This window comes from Pseudopipra pipra, chromosome 3 (genome assembly GCF_036250125.1).
Source record: "Pseudopipra pipra isolate bDixPip1 chromosome 3, bDixPip1.hap1, whole genome shotgun sequence".
NCBI lineage: Eukaryota > Metazoa > Chordata > Aves > Passeriformes > Pipridae > Pseudopipra > Pseudopipra pipra.
In genome coordinates this window covers 30,787,343-30,809,724 of record NC_087551.1, presented here as the reverse complement: position 1 = coordinate 30,809,724, position 22,382 = coordinate 30,787,343, and the positions used below count along the sequence as shown (strand labels likewise).

General features: G+C 33.0%; 2 protein-coding genes across 3 annotated transcripts in view; one reads left to right on the top strand and one right to left on the bottom strand.

Annotated features, from left to right (window-relative positions):
• KCNK5 (potassium two pore domain channel subfamily K member 5) overlaps positions 1-22,382 on the bottom strand; it is a 575,865-nt gene that overhangs the window by 305,957 nt on the left and 247,526 nt on the right. The gene's annotated exons all lie outside the window — the stretch shown is intronic.
• DNAH8 (dynein axonemal heavy chain 8) overlaps positions 1-22,382 on the top strand; it is a 128,351-nt gene that overhangs the window by 67,689 nt on the left and 38,280 nt on the right. For both annotated transcript variants that reach the window (XM_064648475.1, XM_064648474.1), the window contains exons 53-69: positions 760-988; positions 2,146-2,288; positions 3,201-3,335; positions 5,410-5,532; positions 7,209-7,422; positions 7,958-8,067; positions 8,635-8,798; positions 11,840-12,032; positions 12,441-12,563; positions 14,218-14,348; positions 14,640-14,793; positions 15,209-15,373; positions 15,953-16,179; positions 16,559-16,677; positions 19,319-19,422; positions 20,317-20,493; positions 21,822-21,989. In XM_064648475.1, the coding sequence (XP_064504545.1) occupies positions 760-988; positions 2,146-2,288; positions 3,201-3,335; positions 5,410-5,532; positions 7,209-7,422; positions 7,958-8,067; positions 8,635-8,798; positions 11,840-12,032; positions 12,441-12,563; positions 14,218-14,348; positions 14,640-14,793; positions 15,209-15,373; positions 15,953-16,179; positions 16,559-16,677; positions 19,319-19,422; positions 20,317-20,493; positions 21,822-21,989 (2,679 nt within the window). The remainder of the gene's footprint in view (positions 1-759; positions 989-2,145; positions 2,289-3,200; positions 3,336-5,409; positions 5,533-7,208; positions 7,423-7,957; positions 8,068-8,634; positions 8,799-11,839; positions 12,033-12,440; positions 12,564-14,217; positions 14,349-14,639; positions 14,794-15,208; positions 15,374-15,952; positions 16,180-16,558; positions 16,678-19,318; positions 19,423-20,316; positions 20,494-21,821; positions 21,990-22,382) is intronic.

Genomic DNA, 22,382 nt, shown 5'->3' with positions numbered 1-22,382 from the left:
TTATGTCCTTCAGACTGCATTGAAAGTATGTGTTACTGCATTATTTCCCACTTCAAGTATCAGATCCAAGATAGCATAAACAATACTAATTCCAAGAGCTGACTGAAAATCAGTTTCACTGCTAAAAGGATATTTTTTGAAGCAATGTGCTGGACACTAACCTTATATAGAAAGGGAATATGAATGATATTCTCAAAGACAGTCAAGCATCTGACTTCATGAGCAACATCACAGAGTTATAGACAGCAAGTTACTAGTTTTCTGCAATCTGGACTCTGGTTCCTTAGAAACAGAGTGAAGCTATCATAACATTCAATATTTTAATCTGGTTTTTTTAAAAGCACAAAATAGAAGTTAATATGATAGATGCATTAACTGACCATAACTGAGATAAATACATCAGACAGATGCTGAGAATGGCAAGGCTCCACCTACTCTTGGAGTTCTGAATATTATAAAATCCCTTAAAAAGCTGTTTTGTTACCCTAGCTCTTAAATGACATTTATTATATAGGCATAATTTCAAAGGGCAGCTGATGATCAGATTACTTTAGTAATTTTAAAAATTTTATCCAGTCTTATATAGATATTTTTAGTAATTTTTATTGGGTTTGTAATTCTGAATTTTGTGTTATTCCTTTGTAATCTGTATTGATTTAATGTTTTAATAGATATAAATAATGCATGTGCATACATATATATGGAAATAAAAAGTGATTATGTAATAGTTTCTCAAGGCATATTTTAAAATATTTTCAGTCTATTAATCTTCTGGAGGGCTTGATTTCACCAAAGGATGCAAGTAATTCAGTTCGTCTGCAAAAATTGTTCAGCTTTGCAATAATGTGGAGTTTAGGTGCCCTTCTGGAGTTGGATAGTAGAGATAAACTTGAAGCCTTCATTAGAGGTCATGATAACAAATTAGACTTACCAAAAATCCCCCGTGGCACCAATCAAACGATGTATGAATTTTATGTTTCTGAGCAAGGTAAGAAAAAAACAGTAACATTCTCTTTATACTGTTGGTTTAAAACTCTATTACTCCTTCAGTTCTTATTATACAGCCATATGAGTGGAGTTTTTTTGATAACTGTGTAGTACCAGCACCTCTTGGATGTAAGAAGTCAGAAACGAGATAGAGTGCTCATTACTAGCATTTTCTTATTTCTTTTGTTTTTAGTTTCATTGATACAGGTTACTTTTCTATTAACTTAAACATCCTACAGTTTTTAGATAATTTATCCTTAGGCTGGTTTAGTCAAACTTAATATTAATCTTATGTTTAATTTTCTCACAGCCAGTAGTTTTTGTTAAAAGAATAAAATTTTATTTTAATTCTATTTAGTAATTATTATTTATCCACATCCAATAATCAGTTGTAAATCTTACAGATTATAAAACTATAAGACTGGTAAGATATTTTGAAGACTGTGAATCTTGATATTTTGGATAGTGTGCTATTTTCCAGAACAAACTTTTTAGTTTAAATACCCCACACAACCAATGCTATAGAAAACTTATAGCTATGCCAGACTATGTCCTCCCCTGAATACATTGATTTCTCTCTTATCCAAATTCACTTCTTTTTTTTTGCCAACAATGTTGTTTTAGTGTACACATGTGCAATCCATACTCTGATGTTCTGTAATTTTTCACCAACAGTGTGAGAATTAGTCTCTAGGTAAACATTGTTTTGGGGGTTTTATTTAGATATGTATATATAAATTTAAGAAATATGTCTGTATTTGGTAGGATTGTGGAGTAATTGGGGTCATGGCTAAGTATGTCCTTTGTTACATGCCTTTTAGCTGGATTTGAAAAATTTTATGCCTTTTTATATTTTGTAGTATTTTACCTATAACATATATTTTTTAAATTATTATACTAACAAGATATTGATCATGACCAAAATGTGAGATATTTTTTGTTTGTTTGTTTGTTTGTGTTTTTGTTTGTTTGTTGGTTTTGGTTGTTTTGGTTTTTGGGTTTTTGGGGGGGGTTGTTTTTGTGTTTTTTTTTGTTTTTTTGTTTTTTTTTGTTTGTTTTTTTGTTTTTTTTTGTTTGTTTTTGTTTTTTTTTGTTTTTTTTTGTTTGTTTTGTTTTGTTTTGTTTTGTTTTGTTTTTTTGTTTTTATTGTTCTTTCAGGTACCTGGGAGCACTGGAGTAAAAGAGTCCAGGAATATGTTTATCCAGCAGATCATGTCCCAGATTATGCATCTATTCTGGTTCCGAATGTTGATAATACCAGAACTCAGTTTTTGATAGACGTAATTGCAAAACAAAAGAAAGTAAGTACAGGATTACTTATTTAAGTATATACCTACTATATGAAATAAATTGAAAGTTACTTATGAAGTAACTGCGGGCTGAAATATTCTTCATGTTCTTGGTCTCTAGTAATTTCTTCCTGGATGTATCATTATTTCTGTGTTGCTTTATTTTTAGTTTCTTAACATGAGTTCTCTGTACTTTTTTCTGTGCATGGACAAAACTTTCAAAATACCCTTTTTATAAAATAATTTTTATCATAAAAGTTTGCCTTCAACAACCTATCACTTTTCTCAGAGAAAGATATAAAACCCTGTTCATAGTCTTTACATCCTATTCATTTTTCGGATTTGTACTTTCTAGAACAGGGAAACTAGGTAAATAAATTTCACAAAGCAGTTCATTTAAGATCTGTAATTCCTAACCTTATCTGTGTCTTTTTCCTCACACTAGGAAAGCTGTAGTTAGTAGCAGTTAAGTGCAGTTAATAGCACAAATATAGAAGAGGAGAGAACGGGGCTGGGAAGAAGGACACATGTCAAATAGGATACCTATAGCCCAAACAAATTGTAGAAATTTTATATTCCAATTAGATGTTAGAAATTACTTTCCATTATAAAGGAAGCCACCTTAGGGTCATCCACTAAAAGAGACTGCTGCAGTGAATATATTGGAAACTGGAAGAAGTGAGGCAAATGGAAGAAAATTTTGCTTCTTTCTCTTTTGACTCTGTAAATAATTTTCTTAGAGAATCTATGTGGGATGAAAAACACATACTGTGTCACTGCATATGGAGTCACAGGAAAAACTCATCAGAAAATATATCATTTAAAAGTAGACACGGAGACTATTCCTTTCTCTAAAAGAGATCTGTTATGCATATATAATAATAAGGTTTTGTACTACTTATGTGATTTAAATATCTGTTACAGGCTGTTTTGCTTATAGGAGAACAGGGGACTGCAAAGACAGTCATGATTAAGGGATATATGAAGAGATATGACCCAGAAGAGCACTTGTCAAAATCTTTAAATTTTTCATCTGCCACGGAACCATTTATGTTTCAGGTAAAAGTATACATTTTAAGCAATCTTGTACATAATTTCCTTGCTAATTGTATAAAGTGTACTTAATTCTGATGATAAGTGATTTAGGATTAAAGTCTAAAGTATCTTCTTCATCTAAGTCACTTCAAAATTTCAGGAAATTCTATTCAAAATAATTTTTGCAGATCAGAATAAAATATAGCCACTCACATAGAGATACCTATATCCATGATTGCTGTGTGCATTTTTTACTGAAGACCTTTTCTTTTTAGATTTTTTGTTATACTTCTTTTTTTTTCCTGATTCTTTAGTATACAACTATATTTTTTATAAGCAGCTTTCAACTTACAAATGATTTTATTTTTCCTCAGCTCAGGCGTGACTACAGCATCAGAAATTCAATCTTTAAGGACCTCTAGCAAAACAACTTTTGTAGAAATTTCTCTTTCTCAATGTAACTGGTAAAAATTTGTATAAGTAGAGGCAAAATCTGTAGATAGTTTGGTTTTTTTTCAAGTGATCAAAAGGATCATTTATACCACTGTGCTATGATTTGATACTACTGATTTGCTAAGATGTGACCCTGTAAGTTGAATTGGCTTCGTTACCAATTCAATGCAATGAATTCATGATGACAAGCCTCCACTAGGATAAAGAAATTATTTTGGAATATTTCTAGATTGAAAAGTCTGCTCGCGGAACAGGTCTTGCAAACTCCATCCCAAAATCAAATGTATTTTTTAAGAGGCTAATGTAAATTTTATGAAGAAAATGGTGAAAAGTAATGGATTAAACATTTGCTTTTAAAAAATACCAAACTCACAGAATGTCTGCTCAGTTTTTCTCAGCAGGTATTCTATGTATAAGGTCTCTGGCCATGGTTTGTATCAACTGGGTGGCAGAATAAGACAGCCATCCTTTCATGCATGCAAGATTTGTTGAACAGTCACTATCTCTGTCTCGGTGTCCTTTACTTAGTTTATTATGGGTCCCTAGAACATTACTGTCTTGCAAACAAACTGCAGGCTTCCTTATCTCTGGTACAGAGAGTCTGTGAAAGAATCTTAGTATGTCTTGTCTCTGCTGCAGTCCTGTCTTACCTCAGAAGATATGCTCCCTCTTAGCAGCTAGCTAGCTGAATACGTAGTTCACTCAGCTGATTTCCAAGAGAGAGATGTAGCAGAAAAAACAGTTGAAATCCCTGTAAACACTTGAAAGGGCTACACTCAAAATATTATTTTTTTTTAATTTTGAGTCATCATTCTGAGGATATTTGAAAGATTGCATAATTTTGGATGCATTAGATGTGTTACAAAGTTTTTGATTTCTTATGTAATCACTTAGTTTCTCTTTTTCACCTTAACCACGTATCTTCTATATGCCTTTAAAATACTCAGCTAATATATTGTTGTAAAAACAGGACAAAAACATTAGACAAAACTTATATCTGTTTTCTGTTTCTAAAATGCTGTTAATACTTCTATCTTTATGACAGCACATGCCACATTACTCATATAGGATGACATTTGTGCTTTTAGAGAGAAAACCTTATTTATCTAAGGAAAACATCTGCTGCCATCTTGTAAAGTGTTTTTCCTGTCATTGTTTATGTATTTTTAGAAAGGCTGTAGAGCTGTAGAACTTTGAAGAAACATTTCAATTATATATCAGTGTCTCACTTGCTTATTGCATCCAGCTTCTTGCCACCAAAATATTAAAATTCTGCATTGCATCACTCACAAGACATCTGGGAAATCATTGTGAAAGGACTCTGAGTTGCCTGTGTATGGTCTGCTGTTGTATTGCAAATATAAAACAACTGATATTAGAGGAATGATAATGTTGATAATGAAATAATAATTTCTAAGTTTGAAATATTTTTAAAAACTTCTCTGCTAGCCAGAAGGTTGCAGGACAGGAATTGGATTCCTTAGGAATTGGGTTCCTTCATCATAGAATTAAAGGTGAAACTGCTTACAAACAGAGGGAATCATTGGGGAAGAACTGTAGCAGAAAGCAGAAACACACTTTCCAACAATGCATTTTAAATATTGTTGCTTTAGATGCAGAATGAGAATTTTCTTTTCTTTTTTAGAGGACAATAGAGAGTTATGTGGACAAACGCGTTGGAAGTACTTATGGACCTCCTGGAGGCAGAAAAATGACTATTTTTATTGATGATATCAATATGCCATTTATCAATGAATGGGGAGATCAGGTAAACTGTTTTTTAACATATACAACTCAAATTGTTGTGCTTTTTATATATATACACATGGAAATCAGTGGACTTCCTAAATATTTTAATTAATTGTTAATTATTGGAAATGCTTTCTAATTATGATACACTGACAAAAAAAGAAAAGAGAGCAAATTAAAGTTACTGAAGGGACATGTACAATAATGGTGCCATATTTTACATAATCCCTACTTCCTCATTTTTGTAAGTCTAAATAAAAAGCATCCGTGTGCTAAAGTAGCATATTATTACTTTCAAGATTGACACTAATTTGAAAACACTAGTAAAAAAACTTTCTGTGAAATGTAATTGTGATACTTCAGAGAAAGAAATAAAGACTGTGAAAAATTCAAGGGTAACACACTGGCTTTTGATAAGCCCATCCACAATTTGTTTGTGTAGTATCTATATGCTTTTGGAGATCTGGCAGAAGTCTTTCACAGTTTCTTCCTGTAGTAGGTCTGAAGTAGTTGAAGTCCAGGATGTTAGGTCTTCTGAAATATCTATTCTAATATAAAGACCAAATATGCTTACTATGACTTCTTAAAATTTGCTCAGACTAAATAACAGCAGAGAACCCTGGGACCTCTGCACTTTTGAATGTTCAGGCTCTCTGCCTTCTGTGAAGCTCACAGTGTGTGTTAAGGCTGCTGATAGCATTGAGTGGGTTTGTTAACAGCATGATTAGTAGGTCTGGTTGTGAGAGTGGGCCCGGGCATGTATTTAAGTAGCAGTATGGATTTAGGTGGGTCTCTGTGGACTGAATAGTTTCTCTTCTTCACTTTAGAAAGCTGGTTTTGTAAAATGGAGGCCAAGCGTGAGTTTTTAGTATCTCTTAAGTGGAACCTATAGCAGTTCTTTGGTTTGCATCATTTGCTCTCACTTGAGAGAACTGCAATTTTTCAAAAGAAATTGAAATTACTGTTGAATAACCCACAACACTAGCTACTTCGTCAACACAGTCTAGAACATGGGTGGCTGTGTTCGAGGAAAAGCTCTTATAGGCTCAGGAAGTTTCCAGAAAAGCAAGGATCTCCATTAGGGAAGGATCTCCACTAGGTCTTGCATTATGGCCCCAAGACATTGTCGAAATATTTTTTATAGGATGATGGTTTCAGTGCCCTCCTGCATATCATGTTGGTCTTGCTGAGGTATGTGGGCATATATATAAGGCTTGCTGAATATTATTGGAGCAGTTGCTATGGGGGCTAACTCAGGTGCTGTAGAGTGGAATGTAGAGTGAATAACCTTTTCAAAATAAACATCTTCCTCTTTCAGAAAAGAATTAGTTGTTTTGCTTCAAAGGAGACCAAAATTGAACTGAAACGTGTAGTTTGAACATCTGTAGCTGAATGTCCAGCAGCAAAATAAGGAACAGAAAATTTTCCCCACAGTACATTGCCTTAACTTTTAGTTTCATTTTCTTGATATTATGTGACAGTACAGCCATGAAAGAATTTTTCTGCCATTTAAAATTGCATAAACCAAGATCATCCATATGACTAAAGAAGGAAGTTTAATCTGGTTTTAGATTAAAGGGAAAATATTTCTCTATGGATTAATGGTAAAGTTACAAGACAAAATTAAATTATCATGGTATATTTTGTTTTTTCTTGCATGAATTTCTAATTTGTACAAGTTGCATAAACTTGCAGATAACAAACGAAATTGTCCGTCAGATGATGGAAATGAGAGGAATGTACAGCTTGGATAAACCTGGAGACTTCACCACAATTGTAGATGTACAAATAATAGCAGCAATGATACATCCTGGAGGAGGCCGTAATGATATTCCCCAGCGTTTAAAAAGACAATTTTCTGTGTTCAATTGTACATTGCCATCCAACGCATCCATTGACAAAATATTTGGTACTTCTTTCTTCTGTTTTAGTATAATTTATTTTTTTCAATAATTGATTTAAAATGCATAAAAGTATACTGTCTTTCTCACTTTCATCGTGCAAATTCATAGTACTGAAGTTGTATTACAGCAAAAATAGTCCTATGGAAGAGAAATTAACCCTTTTAAATGCTTGCCTTTCTAATTTTGGACAAACAAATGTTGAGAAAGTAATGGCATTTCCTGGAAGACTATGAGCACTGTTATTACTCTGTAGGTTACCATTCTACCCCTGCCCTGTCTGAAATGCACTCTGTTGCTAAATTTCTCGATTCTGTTAGCTCTGTCAATATGGTATATTGTGAAAAGCCAGCACTTACTGCCTGTTGTTACAATGCCAGTTCAGAAAAGCCATAGACATCAAAGAAAAATCATTTAGCCTGTAATATAAAATTATGTTTTACCAATTAGTGTTTTAAATAAGTGCTAATATGTCTTGCTCACAATCTACCTTATTATATCCTACAACCTGAGATTAATTTATATTGCATTTTATATTTTCAGGTGTTATTGCCTGTGGATATTTTCATTCCTGTAGAGAATTCCCGCCTGAAGTATGTGATCTGATGGAAAAATTGGTCTCAACAGGCAGAATATTGTGGCAGCGGACAAAGGTATAAATTACAGGAAAAGCTTTATCACAATCAGTCTGAACAGACTGCCTATAGTGTAATTTAAGTGACTATTCTCTAAGAACATATCTATAACAAAAACACACGTACACCCCAAACCCAAACAAACAAATAAAAGGGAGAAAGATGTCTTGGAGATGAAACCTGGAAAATATCAGATTTCTGTATGCAATATATGAATGGAAATATCAGTCTGTTCGTTCCTATAATCAGTGTTACCCAAAGCTTTAATCACTACAGCTGAGGAACACAGAGTGAAATTCTTTACAAATTATAATTTTTAACTTATAAAGCCAGAGCAACATATGAAGCAATTGCATCTTATAAGAGTTGGTGTTCTACATTTAGTGCTAGATTCTGCTTTCAAATAAATTGAATACTTTTGGTGACTTCTGGCAAAGAGTTTTCCCACATTATTATGTGTGAAAATTAGTTGGTTTTTTATTTTTATGTTTTATATGTGTTATTAATTATAAATTTATAATTTATATTATTCTTGAATCCTTCTAAATATTACTGATTTTTATTATCTACAATATTTTTATTTAGATAAAGATGCTGCCTACACCATCTAAATTCCACTATATCTTCAACCTTCGAGACCTTTCTAGAATTTGGCAAGGAATGTTAACTATAAAGGCAGAAGAATGCAACAACAGCACTGTCCTTCTAAGGCTTTTTAAACATGAATGTACCAGAGTAATTGCTGACAGGTATAATAAGTATAGCATTTTATATCTAGTAGATTTAGCCATTTACTTCATATATGCTCATATATCCATACAACTTCTGAATATGATAAACCTTATTAGGTCAGTGTGAAAAATTTTGTCTTATTTTACATGAAGTTTGCACTGGGGTATTATCCCAATAAATATCATGCTATATTTTGATAGATTAACCAAGTAATTGGGTGGACAACATCCAAATATGCACATATTGTATGTTATAACCTACTTTTTTTTTTTGTGCTTTGGCTACATTCAGCAAGTTACACTGTAAAAAAGAAAATTGTATAAATTTATACGCAAAGAATAATATAAAATTTCTTTGATCTCCTCACGGGAAAAAAACCCAAACAAACCAGGATTGCATGCCTGTGGCTAAAAACTGTCCCATCTCCTCTAAATCTCTGTCAAAATATTAATAAAACAGATACAGCTATGAACTCTGTGTGTTAGACATCAGTATGATTTTTCTATTTATAGTGTCTGATTTTCTTGTGCAATTCTAAGTAGCACTATAGCTGTCACTAAAAACTTGACATATACCTACTACTACTGTGAATTATTATAATTTATATAATTTTTTTATTCTGATGTCCTGACAAAGGGCCTTCGTAATTTTTATTAAATTAATGTTTTACAATTAAAGCATTAAAATTAAATTTTACTCTCAAAAACATGTATTCTTATTTTCTTACCCTTCATTTATTTTATAAAGCTATCACAAAATGAAAGAACTGAGAAATATTTTGCCACGGACACAAGAGGGCATATTATAGTGCTTTTGCTTTTAATTAGACCTAAAGTTTTGAATTGGAAAGTAATTAGGAGTTACCTGCCATGACCAGAATTTTTTCAATATTCAACATAGCTGCAAAAGATTAAAATGGAATTTCTCTGCTTTAAGATGCTGACTACATAAATACATTCTACTGTAGATGATTTAGCATGGTAGCAGGCAAGATGAATACATAACAATTGTGTTATATTCAAGCAGAGTCAGGCTTAATTGTATTATTCTAGTAACTTTTCAACATAATGGCAAGAGCAAAGGTATAAAAGCATTATAAGCAGTTCCATCTCTGGTTTTGAAATATAAGAGGGACAAAGGGAAATCCTCTTAAATATATGTTGGTATGTGGACCTTAGCATCTACTCAGTGGAAACAGAAAAAACCCAATATATATGAAACTTAGTGTTGAATTGCACACTGCCAAAACTTGTGGATGAAACAATTGCCCTCCATTTCATTTAAATGTTACAAGCAATTCCAAACAAAACATAGACCATTGTCAAAAAGTTTTGTTTACCATCCCTACCTGTATCTTCTGGAATCCCTCATTTTCTTGCATGAGAGTTCTGAATCACTGACAAAGGCCGTCTCATTTTTCCCCAGAAAGTGCATTAGCAAACTTGAGTTAAGAGCTGAGGAAGATTTCTATTATGACCAGTTTCAATATCCCAAGAAGAACTCTAATCCTGCTCACTATCTCCTCTCTTCTAAGATACATATGCTAAGTTCAGAAAATGTATGCAGGAAATCTAGAAGGGAATCTTATTCATCAGTTTTCAAGAACACAAAAATGAAGGCCAGACTTTTCTGCTGACTTTAATAGTTATTATTATTGTAACCAGAGAAAGCCTACTTAGTGTAAATCCACCACAAATTCTTAAGAGTGCTGATATTTCTAACTGCCTGAACTATCATGTATTATACAAACTTTCACATTGACTGAAATATATATATACACATATGCATTTATATGTACCCCAGAGTGCTGTTGATATAAAAAGGGGAAAAATGTTTAATTTTAATTTAAAGTTAGGATCAGACCCACTGATGCACTATACAGTGTATTATTTTCTGATTTCAAGTTAGGAGTAATATCACTGACATTTACTGAAACAATCTTTTATTTCTTTTATTTGTTGTGGGGACTTTAAACATGCATGGAAGATACGTATTTGCACAGATATGTTATATACTAGAAAGAGGGTGAGAGAGAATGTAGTCATGCAGTCCCTTCCTGCACACGGCTTTTAGGTTTCCTAGTGGTTAGTATTATGATGTCATCATGAAACCCCTCTAACAAGAATGAAACTTATAATGTATATCTAGGCTGTCTCTGCACTACAGTTCTTCAGTTCTTATTTGAAAACCCAGAGCACTGAGCTTTTTTGTGTTTATTCTATTTTCCTCTCAGTTGTATCACTGAGAAGAAAATGAAGTCAATAAATGAAAGTTGGGGTTTTTTGTACTTTGACATTCACAGTTGGAATTCACTTTTTCTGGGGTCTATCTGACTCTTGCCTTTTATGTTTGTCAGTAACTACCAAGTAGCATTCTTGGTTGCTTCTCAGATAATCACAGCAACAGACTACTTTGACAGAGCAGTCAAAGATCTGATCTGTATTAAAATCAGGGGAAGCAAATAAAGTTGTTTAAACTATGACATGTAGTCACTAGTATCTGTTTGCAGACTTTGTTTTATTACTCCCTCCAACCCCAACATATATTCCCCTCTGTAATTTATGGGTTTTGTTGTAAGGGAGGTTGAGAATAGAATCAGGTTGTACTGACATATATTTATCTTCCTTTCACTATTCCTTGTCTTATTGCAGTTTCATAGGCAATGCTATATTAACATGATTTATGCTATTCTACTGCATGTTAAGATGATAAGGGTCACTTAGCAATGTTTTTTTGGGAGAGAATTCACCCTTTTTCATTCTATCTCATCTGAAAAATTAAATGGTCTGTTATTGCCTAGTTCCAGGTGAAAGTTGGAAGTCAAATTATTTTTTTTTGTTCTATGTTTTATGTGACTGACATACTTTAGAGTATGGAAGCATTTGATTTCTGTGAATGTTACCTAATCCATTTTTGTGATTATTGTCTATTATATATTGTCTAATATTTATTTTTCTTTGAAATGTTGTGTTGGTTTTCTTTAGTATTTAATTACCTGTTTTCTCCCTACATAACTTGAAATATTCTTTTTAAAGTTGTAATAATTTATGATTTTTAGATTTAATACTCCTGAAGATACAGCCTGGTTTGATAAAACTATTGCTAAAACAATGGAGGAATATCTGGATACAGATTTAACCAAAGTTCTTGAAGCTGAACCGTATTTTGTAGACTTTTTACGGGACGAGCCTGAAGCTACTGGTGAGGAACCAGAAGATGCTGAGCTTCAAGCACCAAAGGTTTATGAAGAGGTATTTCATTTTACACATAAAATACTAGGCACTGAAATTTTCCTTTAATTTATGTTATGTTGCTGAACTCTTATAATTTTTGTTGAATACCTACCACATATTTTGTGAAAATATATCTAGATTTTTCTGGTTAGTATGCAATAAATTATTTTAGTGATGTTAGAGTTAGTAATGCCATATAAGTGTGTTTTATTCATTCCTATTCTCTGTGCTTCTTTTTTTTTTCACCATTAGCAAAACATTTCTGCTTAAACACAATTACAATCTTTACAGTGAATTAGCAAGATAATATCATTACACTGGCCAATGTATAAACTGAAGTTTGTGTAAAAATAGTACAGTTTTAAAATTGTGAAGGGTCATACTAGTGTTGTTACTGATTTTGTTTTTTTGTTTGTTTGTTTTCAGGTTCCAAGCTTTGAATTTCTTTGTCAAAAATTGCGGGCGTATCAGGGACAATACAATGAAAATATTAGAGGATCATTTCTTGACTTGGTATTTTTCAAGGATGCAATGACACATCTTGTAAAGGTTTTGTATTGTTACTTTTTTTATTAGTTTAAATACCGCAGTGTCCTGATTTAAGCAAGCTATGCTTAGAGGGCACATTCTGGAAAGCTACTCTTATCCCCAAACCTTCTTGCCATTTTTGCTTAGTCATTTTCAAGAACTAGGAAAGAGCTACAATCATTTTACCTGTTTACATGTTTTATAATAAATTCCTTCTTTAATATATTTGTTTAACCTTCCACGTATTCAGAGGTATGAAGATTTTCCTTGATAGGAAAGGTGAACTCATAAAGACTTTCATTTATATTTTGTATATGGAATGATTTTTAATAATTTAGAATTCAGAGAACACTTCAAAGGTTCACCTGACAGGTGACCAAAACAACATGAGTTAGAATCTGACTGGGTGGGAGGCATGAAAAGAAATATAAATCAAGGCTGCAGTAGAATCAGTGTGTAGGGTAGAATTTAGGGTAGAGTATGGTTCTCAATTTACAATCATTTGTACCCCTATGCAGAAAGGAATATATAAGAAAGAAATTCATCTGAAGTCAGAACCTAATTCATGGGGGGAAATAAAGACAAAGTATGAGATTTGTTTGAAGCACTGTGTCTCAGGTTTAAGAAGTTGTGTTAGTTATCTCAAGAATTAGTTTGGATGATCTGTTTACTGAAAGACATTTAAAAGTTACTCTGAAACAAAACCAGATGGAGATGTTTTGTTCTTTTCTAGCCGACCTCAAAGGAAGTAGATGAGTGTTTGTTTTGCATTTAAACAGAAGTAAATGATTTTCTTTTTAAATATAGTTCATGTGATGCTAGGTGAATTTCAGAAGACCTTGGAAGTCTCTGATGCAGTTAGTGAGAGCAGGGCTTCTTTGTGCTAAAGTGGCAATAAATTTAGTCACCTGCATAATTTCATATTGAGACTTCTTTAATATAGTTATCTGGATAGGCTTAGAGGAAACTGTGCATTAAGCCAAAATTTCTTAGAAGGAAAAAATTATTATAGTTCAAAGGCTCGATGTTGATGCCAATCTTTTGCATTTCATGCATAATTTACATGAGGACCAAAGCATAATGAAGAATCTGAAAAGTAATAGTGCACTAACATATAATAAAACTAAAGAAGATATGATGTATATAGAGGACATGTGTGAAAAAGCAGTAAGACAGTAAATTTGTAATCCAGCTTTTGTATCAGAGAGACTTGGTAAGAAAACTATCACAAAGGAAATGTTGCAGGTAGATAAAATAGAAGGTAATACTAAAGGATAGTTTAACTCTGTCCAAGTCTTTCAGATTCCTAAACTTAGGAATGTATTATGTTTGTTCTTCTAGCTAAAGTTTTTTGTTGATATTTCTAAATACATTCAGGAAGATGCCTTCAACATAAAATGGACCTCTAAATGTATTTATGTATTTAAATCCTATGTGTAACTGATCATAACCATCCTATATTCTTATATGCATCTTCTTCATTAGTTACACAAAATTCCTAAAGAATTTACAAATATTCTTTTGAGAGGAAAAATTTTCTGCAAGTATCCTTTTAATAATCTTTACATTGTAATTTGGGAAATTAAGTGTAAAGCATAATGGATTTTTAATTCTGCTAGTTAATATTTAAATTTAAAATGATTAGCAATATTTTCTTTCATTATTTCCTATATAGATTTCCCGGATTATCCGAACAGCATATGGAAATGCTTTACTTGTTGGAGTTGGTGGTTCTGGAAAACAAAGTCTTGCAAAGTTGGCCTCCTTCATTGCTGGCTATAAAATATTTCAGATCACTTTAACCAGGTAGGAAATGCAAGAAATATATAAATCACATTTATGGTATTGTGGAGGGGGTTGGGGGGGCGATTTGGTGTTTTGGTTTTTTTATTCCAAATAAATTCTTGTCTGATTTGTATACAACATTGGATTTAGTCTGACTTGAAAAGGGTGGACAATGTGTTAGCTATTCCTGTGCCAAAATATGTATTTTTACAAAAGATGTTTGCATTATCATTTATAAAATGCTATATTCCAAAAAATAGCAGTATTATGAGTCGTTTTTAATTGAGAGGTAATATTTCTTATTGCTCCTAGATCCTATAATGTTACCAATCTGGCAGATGATCTAAAATTGTTGTATAGAACAGCTGGACTAGATGGACAAGGCATCACTTTTATTTTCACTGATAATGAAATAAAAGAGGAGTCATTTTTGGAATATGTAAATAATCTGCTGTCTTCAGGCGAGGTAAGAGTCTCGACAGGCAATGTACTTTGGAAGCAGGAGACTGTAAAATTTGTTCTCACTAGCTTACTTATTTTGGTAATAAGCTGTAGACTCGAGAATGATTAAAATATTTCAACTTCTAAAATAGGGAGTACTCTGGGTATATATTCCCTTTATCTCTATTTCAATGTAAGCCAGGACAATATAAAAGTACATGATGATTCAGTGGCCTGTCAAGATTTATACTCTTCCAGAGTTAGACTTCCTAATTTTAATTGAGTTACGTAAGTCTAAATCAAGGAAGAATTTGGTTTTTAGTCTAAATTGTGTGTGTGCAGAGAGAGATATACACATATAAACAGAAAAATATTTATAAGTTCTATAATAATTACATTCATGCAATTAATTTTTTTATCAATTTTTATTTTATAAAAAGATTTCTAATTTATTTCCTCGGGATGAATTGGATGAAATCACCCAAGCATTAATAGCTGTGATGAAAAAAGAGATGCCTCGGCATCCTCCTACCTTTGATAATCTTTATGAATATTTTTTAACTCGAGCAAAGAGGAATCTGCATGTTGTCCTCTGCTTTTCTCCAGTAAGTTTTTTCTTTGTATTTCTTTTCCTTACTTCCATTATTAAACTGTCCTATATAGTGTGAGAAGATTAGTCAAGTTTTATATTTTTAAGGAAGTTTTAGGATGCATAATAAGATTACCAAAGTCCAGTTGTAATTGCTGAGATAATAAAAATAATAGTAAAGTTGTCAGAACCTAACATCAAAATAGTTAAAAATTAAATAATTCCTTACACATTAAAGTATTATTATTTTATTTCCCTGCAATATTCTTTCTTAATACATATCAATGAATGTATCTTTTTGAAATCCTTGCTTGTTACTTGAAAACAATATTTTGTTGGAAATTAAAATTAAGTGTTTGACATTTCAAAATATTAAAACATATACATTTGTCATGAACTTCTTTCTTCAAATTTCATAAAATATTGAATGTTGAAAATGTAGCAGAATACCATTAGAAAAGAAAAAAAAATTCAGGGTGTTTTAAGCAGAAAATCGTCAAAAAAATATACTACTTAGTTGTTTGTATGAATTAAACAGTTTGATTGACCTTAGATTAAGAATCGTATTGTAAATTAACAGTGATATTCTCTTCAGGTTGGTGAGAAGTTCCGTGCACGTTCTTTGAAATTTCCTGGTCTGATATCAGGGTGCACCATGGATTGGTTCAGTCGATGGCCAAAGGAAGCTCTTGTAGCTGTATCCAGTTATTTTCTTTCAGAATTTAATATAGTCTGCTCTCCATCAGTTAGAACGGAAATAGTGGAAACCATGGGTGTCTTTCATGATATAGTTTCAGAAAGCTGCGAGAATTATTTCCAAAGGTAATATTTTCTACAAATGCAATAATTAATCCCAAAAATGTTGCTCATGATAGTGTTTTTTGAACTCATTGTGTTATATGTATCTGTAAGTGGATTTTAAGACTAATAAAAAATTAATGTGTTATATCAATATATCCTAAGGACATGAAAAAGAATTCTTATGTTGCAAAGTCTTTATCTTCATTCCCACTATCCAACAATCTTTAATATTGCTTATGTGGATAAAAACAATGTAATTGGTAGTAAGGATTTGCATTATGAAGAAGTTTTTGAATGAACTGAGACTTGATTTATATAATTTCCTCTTTCATTGGAATTAATCATATGTACATATCAAAAATACGTGCGAAGTTGACGTTGCCAATATTCTTTGGTTTAGGTATCGACGAAGAGCTTATGTAACACCTAAATCTTATCTCTCTTTTGTCAATGGCTACAAAGAAGTTTATACTGAAAAGTTAGAGAGTATTAGTGAACAGGCTGAACGCATGCAAACTGGTAAGCGTATATTTCCATGTATGATCTCAAATGATCTATTTTTTTAATATTTTCACATTATGTAAATTTTCCTCTATGGGTCTCTTGCCAGTTCCTGAAATCAGGACTTATTATCAGTCTTCTTTGAGATAGGGTAAAAGTCTGAGAACCTTGAAGATTTCAGATGGTGGGTTTCATTTTGGGTTTTTTGTATTCTTTCTACAGTTTTTCTATTTACAAAAATAACGCAAAAGTAGTAATGTAAGTAGCTTCAGCACTGTCAATAAAATGTCATGTAGTTTTTAGTAGCCTCTGACATGTCATCACAAGTTTCTTATCTGGTCTTCAAAACAAAATGATCGTGTGCGTGTGAACATGTATATGTTCTACTGCAGCATCTGTATATCACTGATGCTTAGAAAACCATGTCTCAGCTTATAGGCAATACTCATGCCAGTTAAAAAATATTCTAATTAGCTTCACTTGCACAGATAAAATGTATTACAAAAGAACAAAATCACTGGTCATTGCTGACTACAAATGTGCTCCACTGTTAACTGCATCCTAAGGGACATTCTCAAAAAATTTACTGTAAATTACTTAGCTACCATCTCACACATCCATCTTTTAATCCTTAGTCTTCTTCATCTAATGTCCAAAAAGAATTCGAAGGTTAAAAAGATCAACCTTGACAGTTGTTTCAGTTTGTTAAAATATCCTGATATGGGATTTCAATTTAATGCTATTAAGCTCAGCTGAGATAGTGTCGCTCTTTTCATCTCCGTGTTGAAATGTTTATCCTGTATGTAAAGATGTCTGGGCCAATTCAAGTTTCTTGTAAATTGGGAAAATTCTAAGAAATATCTCAATCAATACTAATTTCTAGAAAAGTGTCAGGTGTGCCCTGGGCAGCTGCTGCAAATGATCCATTTATTAACAGTCCATCAGAAATAACATAGAGGATGTAAAATACACAGTTTTGGTTATACCCACACAGTGATAAACTGGTCCTGGCCCCTGTAACTAGGACACATCTCCTATGAGGAGCAGCTGAGGGAGCTGGGGTTGTTGAGTCTGGAGAAAAGGAGACTTAAGGTGGACCTCATTTCTCTCTACAGCTACCCAAAAGGAGACTGCAGTGAGGTGGGGTTTGGTCTCTTCTGCCATGTGTCAAGTAAAAGTATGAAAGGAAATGGCCATAAACTGTGCCAGGAGAGATTCAGATTAGAAATTAGAAAATATTTTTTCACTGAAAGAGTGGTTAGGCATTAGAATAAGTTGCCCAGCAAGGTGATGGATTCACCGTCTTTGGAAGTGTTCAAGAGGGCATGACAGTTGGGAATATGGTTTAGGGGTGATTATAGTGGTGCTGGGTTGACAGTTGAACAAGATGATATTGAAGGTCTCTTCCAACCTTGATGATTCTGTGATTCTGAAGAATGGCAGTAGCCTAATCATGAGGCAGCTGTTTCAGAAGAACAAGAGATATACTGGAAGAGATTGCATGTGTGTGTGAAATGCGGTAGCAGAAAATTGGTGAGCCATCACAGAAAAACAGTGCACATCAAAAGTGTAAATGCAAGTGTGTGCTGACTCAAGTCCTTAGGGAGAGAGGGCAATAAGGGGAATTGCTTCCAGGCAACTTGTATGATTTAAAGTGGTAAAGAAAGGGGTGAGGAGAAGTTTCAGCATGCAATGTGGAGCTCAGGAGTAGCCAAAATACTTTGCACAAGTCTGTGAGCAAGAGAGAAGAGAAAAAAAGAATCTATGAATGCATGGGAAAGATTGAATATATAATAATTATAGAGGGACCAAGCTCATCTCTTTCTGAATGCTCCCAGACACATGGTGTGATTCTTGGGGTGTCCTGTGCAGGGCCAGGAGTTGGACTCAATTCTATGAGCTGTTAGGCTGAGTGACCTCTATGGATGGTTTCTTCAGCACATATAAGAGCTATGATGAGTCTGGCCCTAAGCACATATGTGCTTTTCTACACTCTCTGTCACTAGGAGAGGGTAAAATCAATATTCAGGAGCTGGAGATCATAATTTGCTGTGATCTTAGGTCCACTTTTGGCTTCACTTCTTCCCACATCTTTCTAGAATGAACTGCCTATTAGAAGGCAGTCATGGGTCCTTATGTCATTTCTTCATTCAATGACACAAATGAAGTATCATTTGGATTTTCTGATTGCCCCATGACTTTATGACACAACATATCCTTGACATAGCCCCCTCTTTTTTTTTTTTTTTTAAGAAGTCTGTATGAGCATAAGCATATTTCATTGCAGGTAATATCCCAGCTATAAAATTTAGGGTACTGTTTATAGCTATAACAAACTAAAACTAAGTAGTATGGATTTCTCCTTTGGAGAATTAAGGTTGTTTATAATAATTTTATGCCTGTGAAATAATTTATATCCATAGGACATAAATATAAAATATAGGACACAATATAAAATATAGGCACAATCATGATAATATGACTGCTTACACATACTTTCTCTCCTTTATATAAATTAAATGAGACATAAATTTAAATTTGCATGAAGTTAAATGAGAACACAAGGTAAAAGGCATGTGAGATCTGGAGCTAGATTGTATTATCTAAATAGGAAAAAAAGATGTTTCAATTTTTCTGAATTTTGTCTTTTTCTTAATAGGTCTTTCCAAGCTAATGGAGGCCAGTGAATCTGTTGCTAAGCTCTCTAAGGAGTTGGCTGTTAAGGAGAAGGAACTGGCTGTGACATCTGCTAAGGCAGATAAAGTAAGTACTTGAGTGTTAAGTAGTATCAGAATATACAGTGGGGTAAAATGCTATTGCAGAATTTTCTCATAATTTGCACAATCCAAAAAATTTGTCTTGTTGTCTAAAATGAGGCTTCAGTCTTCTCTCTATGGCTTCAGTCCTCTCTCTGTAGCCTGTTGATTCAGCATTTGCTTCTGAAAGTGAGGCACTTTAAGACTGCCTCACCTCACTCAACCAACAGAGATTGAGTGCTTTCCTTGTTCTTCTACCATTTCTTACCCACTCATATAAGTATCATGTTCCCTTTTTTCCATGGCTTTTTTGTGTGTGTGTGTGCTTGATTAACATTTGTTAAATTTGGGGTTATATGTGCACTTACTAGCAGATAAGAAGTTAACATGATAATGGCCTTTACTATTTCAAAATTCCTTAGAAAAATGTTCATCACACTTCAGTTTCAGATTTTGTCTTTTCCATTAACAAGGTATCCGTGTGTTCGTGGGATTTGTGGTCTGGTAGAAATCTGGTTGCCAAAATTACTCTTTGGAAAGGTGTGCTAGGGGATGGATTAATATAGACCTTCTTTTTTCTGGAAGATACCATAATGCTATGATGGTGCATATTTAATATAGAGAGCAAACTTTTGGCTGGTGATTGCTAAGGGACTGCCTGCATTCCTCAAGGCCTTTAATCTCGTAAGAGAGAAATATATAATAGAAAGGGATGAAATTAAACTTCTCACATTTAATTTTTATTCCATAGTTTTATGATGCCATATATAGTTAGCTGTAGTTAGTTAGGGTTAGCTTTATATTTTTAGTAGCTGTTATATACCTGTTTTATCTTGTGTCTGATAAGCACTTGTTCCACCATTTTGGTTTATGCATTTTTTGTGTTTATTATCAATTACAGGTACTGGAAGAAGTCAAAGAAAGTGCTGAAGCTGCATCTAAAATAAAACAGGAAGTCCAGGGTGTGAAAGATAAAGCACAAAAAATCGTAGATGCAATTGATTTGGAAAAACAGGAAGCAGAGAAAAAATTGGAGGCAGCTAAACCAGCATTAGAAGCAGCAGAAGAAGCACTGAAAGTGAATAAGTCTTACATTGTTATTAGTATAGTACTATTTGCATTACCAGTGAAAGGCTGGAGCCACCAACATACATTTGTCACTTGGTTTTGACTGCTGTCATCAGCTCTTCACTGTTGGTGGACATATCTCTCAGGAATATTTATGGCACTCACATTTTACCTTAAACACATAGAAACTATTTTGTATTAGTTTTTGCTTCCACCCTAATAATTGATCATTGTGAAGGTATAAATCTTTCCAAAAGCTATAGATGCCTTTAGAGTATCTGTTACTCTGAATTCAAGAGAATACTCCTTGTGCTAACAGAATGTTTTTAATTTACACTTAAGTAGTTTTACCTGTCTTTAAGACAAATAAAAGGCTGTCTCTTCACCAAAAAACCACATTTTATTTTGAGAGAAACAGGAAACAAGGGGTATTCAGGATCAGAATCAGGGTTCAGAAATTTGGAGGCATTGCTGTGGTACATAATTTCATTATTCTGCCCTGAAAAATTAAACAGTAAAGAACTCTGGAATCAGAAATCAATGATGTATTATATCCTTAAGGCCTTCTGTTCCAGTTACCAGAATTTATGTGACAGAAATGATTGAGTGGAAAAAGCAAAAAAAAGGAGCAATGTTTGCTCTTACATTGTCATTTAGATAATGAGACGAATGAAACTTCCAAAAATGGTTGCAAAGTTCACTTATAAAATGTGTGGACTTATAGAATGGTTTCTGTAATGTGTCTGTAACTACTCCTTCTAGACAGGTAGTGCTATGCCTATATTTTTATACACAAATTAATATATTATTTTTGAATTTTTTAATAATTTATTAATTTTGTAGTGGTTGAACTAAGCAAAGTGTGACAGTGACACTTCTAGGAAATTAAGTTAAAAATGGTATCTCATAATAATTTAAAACTCAACACAAATAACCAAATCCATCTCAGAATAAATGATAATAACACTCAAAAATCTGAAATACTATTTTATCAAGGAAACTGATTTTAATTAGGTTCCATGCAATTTTACAATGTACTTTTCTTCAAACACTTAGACTGATGAGTTAAGTTAATGTTGCTGTATGTAAATTTTATTTTTGAGTGATGTCTTCAGTACTGGGAAGATATTCTTGTCTAATATTCATTACAATTATTAAAGTTTCATGAACCTATGAAGTTTGTTAAACTAAGCCAAGTTTCTTGCTTTTTTGGTATGTACTTAGTACAAATTTACTTCAGAGAAAAGCATTGCAAACAAACATTAAAATCAAGATATTGAATAGGAAAACAGAATAATGGTTTTGATGAAGTATTCTGTTACATCTTTCTTCAAATAGACTATCAAGCCAGAGGATATTGCTACTGTTAGAAAACTTGCAAAACCTCCTCACCTGATTATGAGGATCATGGACTGTTGTCTGCTACTATTCCAAAAGAAACTGGATGCAGTCACCCTGGATCCAGAAAAGCCTTGCTGCAAGCCATCGTGGGCGGAATCATTAAAAGTAAGTACAGTTTTCAAACAGTGTTTCTTAAACATCAGAAATAGCAATTTGCATATCAGAGAACTTATGCTGTTTACCAAAAACACGACAGAATTTTGTAAAAAGGCAAACATATAGTTTTAAGAAGGACATAGATAGTATATAGATGAAGTTTATCTGGTAGAAATAGCAGGTGAATTGCTTGGAGACTTTTGCAGTAGGAGCTTTAGAGTTTCTTTGCCCTGTTCCTAGCACATGGCCTGATAGCAAATAAAGAAATCAAACCAGTCATGCTAACCATACATAAGCTAAAGACATTCTGGAAAAGCCCTCTTTGAGAACTTGTATCTTCACATTTAAAGTCTTTTCTGAGCCATTCAAGCTCCTTGTTTGTTTGAAAGATTAATTAAATGA